This window comes from Podarcis vaucheri (genome assembly GCF_965113315.1).
Source record: "Podarcis vaucheri genome assembly, chromosome: 2".
NCBI classification, from domain to species: Eukaryota; Metazoa; Chordata; class Lepidosauria; order Squamata; family Lacertidae; genus Podarcis; species Podarcis vaucheri.
Window position 1 is genome coordinate 68,294,190 of NC_138760.1, and position 6,703 is coordinate 68,300,892.

Genomic DNA, 6,703 nt, shown 5'->3' on the forward strand with positions numbered 1-6,703 from the left:
TCTCTCAGGCATCTGGATGTGAGAAGAGGAATCTGGACTAGATGGGTCTTTGGCCTGATCCATCAGGGCTCTTATGTTCTGATGACAGTGAAGATGCAGCTGGGGCAGAGGGCTATGGGCCCACTTAGGCGCCACGGCAAATGCCTGAATTCTCCGATGTTGCAGAAAAATGGAACTTTGCTCATTGAGGGAAATGCCTGGCATTATTATACAGAGCAGCCTTATGTTCAATGAGAAGAAGGAAAATAGCTAAGCTCAGCTGCTCCTGAAACATCTCTGAAAGCAAGAGAGGCCTTGTGAGCTATCATGCAGGTAGGGCCTGTTTTCAAACCAGTTGGAGCTGGGAGGCTTAATTAGGGTTGTTCCTTGCTTATTCAGCCAGGTTGCATGTTTAAACCCAAGTGTGGCAGAAGTACATATAGAAAAGATCTAGGGGTCTTGGTGGACCACAACCTTAACTTGAGTCAATAGCGTGGTGCAGCAGCAAAAAAAGCTAATGATCTTCTAGGCTGCATCAACAGAAGTCGAGTGTTCAGATCAAGGGAAGTCATAGTCCCGCTCTGTTCTGCCTTGGTCAGACCACACCTGGAGTACTATGTCCACAAATTAAGAAGGATATTGACAAGCTGGAACATGTGCCGAGGAGGGGAGACCAAGATGATCAAGGGTCTGGAAACAAAGTCTTACGAGGAACAATTGAGGAAGTTGGGTATGTTTAGGCTGGATAAGAGGAGACCCTCTCATTGAGAGGGAAGATGCAGAGGGGAGAAGGAATTCTGAGCAGATCAGTGTCTGGGAAGGAAATGGTTAAGCAGTTCCTCTGTACACAAGCACACTTTGAAGCAGGAGCTTTTCATATCTGGGACAAGAACTTGCTCTAATGTGGCCATTCATTTGTTTCTTCTCAGTTTTACGTATTGCCTCTGCCTGTCGAATGTTGCAGTGTTGTTCTGTGTTTCTTTATTGTTGCATACTGCCCAGTAATCTGTTACAGTGAAGGTCAAGTCAGGGGGGGGAAGCATAAAGAAATAATGAATTGTTGCTCCTTACTGCCCTCTTGTGGTGGTACCTAAGAGCTGACTCCAATCAAAGCTGCAAATTAGAGCCCACTCAGGTGCTTCTGGGGACTGACAAGTTCCCAGCCTCTGGTAATAAGAGGTACCATATATTGATGTTATCAGTGGTGATGATGATGAGGCCAACGATGAGGGATAATGGGAGTCGCGGTCTTTCAAATGATGATGGACTACAGGCTCCCCAACCTTGCCCTATAGGTAGGATGGCCAGTTGTCTAAGCTATAGTAAGCATTGAGCTGTGGGTGATTTTTGAGGAGGAAAGTCGGAGGTTAAATTAATGTTTGTGTGTAATGTTTACTTCTAGGGAGAGGTTGTTTTGGAGAAGAAGATTGGCGATATGTGGATAAAGGTCCCCTGCGTGCAAGATCTTGGCAGCTGCACCTATCAAGATTTGTGTGCCATACTGGATCAGGCTATTCCTCCCGGCCAGCCATGTCCGGAACCATTGCAGTCTTATGACATTCCTTGCCATTGCCCCTTCAGAGCGGTAAGTTTAAGCTTCCCCCTCTTGGGAACCAAAGAAACAAATCCCACATGAGATGGGCAGCTGCAAGGCATGACACCAAATTCCACATCCCTGTGGAATGTGCAGGTCCATCAGAGAAAGACAGGGGTTCCATACAGCTGATAGGCTTAACCAAGGTTTGCAGTCAAATTTGCTGCATGTTTAATAATCAAGGAAGTACGGGGGCAGGGCAGATAAGAAAGCTTATAGATACATCTCCATGTAAAGATTTGAAACCCCCGTAGTGCAGTGCACTGCACCTATAATTAAGCCCATGTGCATTAAAAGAAATTAAGGGAGAATGATGAAGTTCAGTAAAGGAATGATGGAGCTGGCTGTCTTTCCAACAGATAGCTGGGTTTCCTCTGGAAAACCAAGACTTGGAGCCTGAAAGATGAGTTTTAAAACGGCATTTCTCATGCAAGTTTTGCAGACCTTTAATTCAGTCCGATTTCTGCCCAACTCTGCTCCACATCTGCATCCTGTAAACCGAAAAGGGGCAGCCTACGAGGTATTTTTCAGGGATGCTTTTAGCAGCTCCTTGTGTCCTAAGGCAAGGTTCAGAGTTAGTGCATTGCTCATATAGGGATATCTCTAGGCGGCAGCTTGGGGCTTATATGCGATGGAGTAGTCAGAAGCTGCTGACTCCAGCTAACCCACTCATTCTTCTAGAAAAGAGCATCTTCTAGATTTTGACAGGCTTGAGTGCATTGGTTTGTATGTTTTCAGTTGTGCAAACTGGGTGAGCCTGCTGGCTCCCAGTGAGGGGCTGGAATATTTCAGTGGCCATACCTATCAACCTGTAATTTCTCCTTGATTTCATACTGTAAAAGATCTGCTTATTGAGTGTTACCTATTGGCACTGTTAGTATACCTGATGGAGGGAGCAGAAAGTGTTGGCTGATATGGGCTGACAGATTTTTGTGTGTGTTTTCTCCTTTCAGGGTTCTTACAACTTGCCTTCCTCCACCTTCTACATCCCCACCTTGGATTTGCCTCCCATGCTCACCAATGGGGACTACAGGTTCCAGGTTGTGCTGAGCAATGGTGACCAACAGCTGGGCTGTCTCAGGTTGTCGCTTTCCCTGCACTCTGAGAGCCGGTGGTATTGGTGACTACAACGCAGGCATCTTTGGGCTTGAGTGCCACATTTCTTACCCTCTCCCCCCCTCTTGAATTGCTAATACTGAGACTTCTTAGCTGCAACTGCTTTTATGATGGCTTCTGAGGAGGAGCCAAGATGATGATGTGAACAGCAGCCCCTATCTTTCACTCTGCTTTAAAAAAAATTTTTTTTTAACTTCTGCTGATTGCTTTTAATCACTTGGAAAAACCACCAAACTCAATGAAGAAATGTTCAGAAATATATTTTTAAAAATCAGAAATTGAGATGTCTGTGCCTAACCAGTGTTTATGCATTGGTTATAATGAGGGCAGCTTTCCCTAACCTTGGTCCCTTTTCCCCCAAGGCATTGTTGGACCAGAGCTCTCATCATCTCTAAACATTGGCTAGCCTGGCCGGGGATGGTAGAAGGTGTAGTCCAATAATGCCCAGGGGAGCCAGTTGGGGAAGGCTGAATGAGGACCACATCACCCTGGATATATATGCTACACAGGGGTAGGGAGTGCATAATGGCTTTGAGAATAGATGTAAGTGCAGCTTCTCAGCGTGGTAAAGTAACACATGCATAATCTTTATGCGTCACTGTCCATAAGATTCCTCTACACCCCCAGGGTCTCAGACTATGGGGTTGTGAGAATACTGAAAGGTTGTTGGGGTATTCTGACAGGATAGCTTGAGCAGACTCATGAAGCAGTAACCCAAGGAAGAAACCACACTTCCTGCTTTCTGCATCACAGATCAAAATAGCCAGGCAGGCTCCACCATCTCCTCTGTATTTACTTCTGCAACCCCTGCTTGGTCAAGGTGGCTCCTTCACTCTGCCATACACCAAGCACGCTATATGATCAAGCAGTTCCAATCCCTCAAAAGGCCCATATCTGTTAGTCTTGTGCTGCCTAAGTTGAACTTCGTGCATGAGGACTAGATCCAACCAAGAGAGTGGGACAATGAAGGGAACTAACCCTTCTATAACACACACACACACACACACACACACACACACACACTTTACACCTCCTGATTCCAAACCGTATATGCTGTTTCATGCTCCTGTTTATCTTCTGAACAGAAGTTGGGTGCTTGGTTAGAGAGAGGGGTTTTGGGTGGGATTGATCTGTTCAAGTTAGCTTCTGATAAAAGCAGAAGGAAAACACTCAACATAAAAGATCTGTGTGGTATTTCATGCAAGACTCTTGCCAACTTTTCTGGAAAAGGACCAAATGCTTGCAGTGCTCTCCCAAGGTATCTGGACAGTTTGGGGACTGTTGGGCAAAGTGACACATGTCCATCTCTGTGGGAATTTTCTCTTCTTGTTCAACTAGAAAACGAAAGATACTTACTTAACTTCTATTTCCTAAGGAACCAATTAATCCCACACTGATGGGAGTCCGGGGGGGGGCAGTGGCGGGGGAATCACAGATCTCTATTATTCTCAAGGAGATGTGCTCTGGATTGAAGGAGAACAAAAATTCTAACATTCTAAATGGTACCATTATGAACCAAGTAATCTAATTGCATGAATCAGCCAAGTAATCTGGTGACATGAATATAAGATGTATAGTTGTTGTGCCATATGGCGACTGTTTGAGTACTGTGTATAATTTCTGTGTTCTTTGAGGTGATGAACAGATTTGTCGAATACATATTGCATGTGCGGAACTGGTAAAAGACTGTTACAATGAGCCTGGACATCTGGACTAAGAATTAGTCACCTGCTTGGTTGGTGCTCATGGAAACTCTTCCCTCAACCTCCATAATGTGTGATGGAGCCCTTGGGTGTGTTTCCTCCTTTTCTTTCCCTCCACCTTGCTTTCCTCCCAATGAGACCTTAAGCTTGTAAGGTGATTGTTTTAAGCCTCGCACGTTTTTAAGGATTTGTACCTGTACTCCAGGTATACAACATACTTTGCCCTGTTTTATTACCCTTGTTGGTACTGACATTAACTCTGCCTGATGTATTCAGTGGTGGTGTTAATTGTAGTAACCCTCCTTACCTTGTGCCATACTGGATAGGCCATGATGACTGTGCACTTTATTTCACAGTGCCATCTTGAATATCTGAACTCCCCAAAAGCTGGTCCTTCCATGTTCCAAACATACTTTTGTGTCTAACCCATCTCTACCATGCACCATGTGCTTCTTGTTCCCCTCCTATGCAAACAAATATTGAGACTCGGGGGAAAATGCATTGCAACTTATAGAGGAGCAAGAGTCTAAAGGAAAAACTACCGTACCATCATAGTCCTTCCAGCCAACTTCCGTCTCTAGTCCTAACAAATCATTATTCCAGTCCACTTAAAATATCAGCCTGGAGGGCCTAAGTCCTAGTGACAAATCCCTTTGTCAGTGCTAGACTTGGCAAGGCAGCATTGCTTTATCTGCGTAGGTTTTCAAATATATTTAATATATTTAATGTGCACACATCCAGAGTTATGGGGAGTGGCACAAGAAAATATATTGCCCTCTAGCTTACAAACAACACTTTCGTTTCCTCTTGCATCATACAATAACCCCACAGCCTCTTCCAAATAATTGCACCCAAATGCATCAATAAAAAAGTGTTTCCCCACAGCACTGCCTAAGAGGTTTGCACACAAAACCACTGCTGTGCTGTCTTGCAATGTAAGCATGCAGTTGTTATTGTGCTCCCCATGTTAAACTGTCAGACCTGTGCCCTGGGTATATGGCAGCCTGCTAGTATTACTCCATATTTTTATATGACCATGTTGCTAAAGTGCCTTGTAAGCCTTAAATAATAATGGCCGTGGTGTGTCCAGGTGCTGGATATAATCACATGGATAGATGTATGGAAAATGATGGATGTAGCATATTACCTGTGGAATATATTACTTAGGAAAACACCTTTCATTCTTCAAAAAAACCTTTTTGAGCTTGCTACATTTCACAAATAATCACAATTTCCTACTGATTTCATCTGCATTCTAATCATCTCTTAAATTATCTTTACCCTGAATGCTTAGCAGCGGCTAGCTGATTTATTTTGTGGTATCCATCTTTATGATGGAAAAAAAATCAAGTGGCCTTTAGTGTTGGTGCCATAAGAGAGTATTGAATAAAATCTTTTTATTCCATAGCTGCTGTGTTAGTGTCTGATTGGTCTACGGTTGTGTACTTATGTGGAAGTGTAGCACCCTGCTTGTGGTTAACGCTTAGCTGGAATGAAATATTCAACGCAGCAATAGAGAAATTAAAATAATTATTTATTTGTCAGACAAATAAATGAGAGGCACAGTGGTATATGGTTACCAAGCTCTGGCCTGGCTCCTGCCATTATGGCCAGCCCTTATATTCCCTTAATCCAGCCCCCTTTGCTCCTCCTGTGGCTGCCTCTGTCCAATCAGCCTAGTTGGATTTCCTATTGGCTGATTGCTATACCCAATCCTAAAAGATACACCCACATCCTCCTGTCCTTATATGGAACACAAACAGCTATATATTGTTACATCTATAAATGACAAATAAGTAGTAATATATCTTACATGTGTCTCAACAAGGAATCTTAATTACCAGCTCACCTCTTGCCCTCCTTGCCCTTTTGCCTTCTAAAACAAATGGTTAATCTTAAATTTTTATCTTAAACATATGTCAAGGATCTTGAGTTTCACATCAACATTGAAAGATCTCCTTCATTTGAAGGTTTCTAAACAAATGTTTGACAACTAATAAATCAGGACTGCTCAGGACGGCGTCTCTTGTCTAGCAAGGGGGGGCAAGACTGGTGGCTGACTTAATTTCAAAATACAATTCTTAGAACTATATGAAATCTAGCATTTCTTAAATCCTTTGCATAATTACATTTAAGACAATATATTTAATACATAACATAGGTAGCCTTTTAAAAGGAATAAGGCCTTTGTAAAGTAAAAAGGAACTCAGTAAAAAAACAGCTTCAAAAGAAGCCTCTCCAGTTTACAACCCCTCCTTCAGCCAGCTGCTTTTCCCATTAGACAAAAAGACTTGCTAGCTAGATGCTTCCC

The 6,703-nt window shown here is 43.3% G+C and overlaps 1 protein-coding gene across 2 annotated transcripts in view; it reads left to right on the forward strand.

Moving 5' to 3' along the window:
* Nucleotides 1-5,799, forward strand: part of GM2A (ganglioside GM2 activator) — a 29,418-nt gene extending 23,619 nt beyond the window's left edge. The window contains exons 3-5 of one of the 2 annotated variants that reach the window (XR_014216607.1): nucleotides 1,382-1,564; nucleotides 2,527-3,509; nucleotides 4,231-5,799. Coding sequence is in view for 1 of the 2 variants with exons in the window: in XM_082211845.1 (XP_082067971.1) it covers nucleotides 1,382-1,564; nucleotides 2,527-2,697 (354 nt within the window). In the remaining variant the exon portion in view is untranslated. Of the gene's footprint in view, nucleotides 1-1,381; nucleotides 1,565-2,526 lie in introns of both variants that reach the window. The other variant, XM_082211845.1, reaches the window with a different exon arrangement.
* Nucleotides 5,800-6,703: the final 904 nt, after the last annotated feature.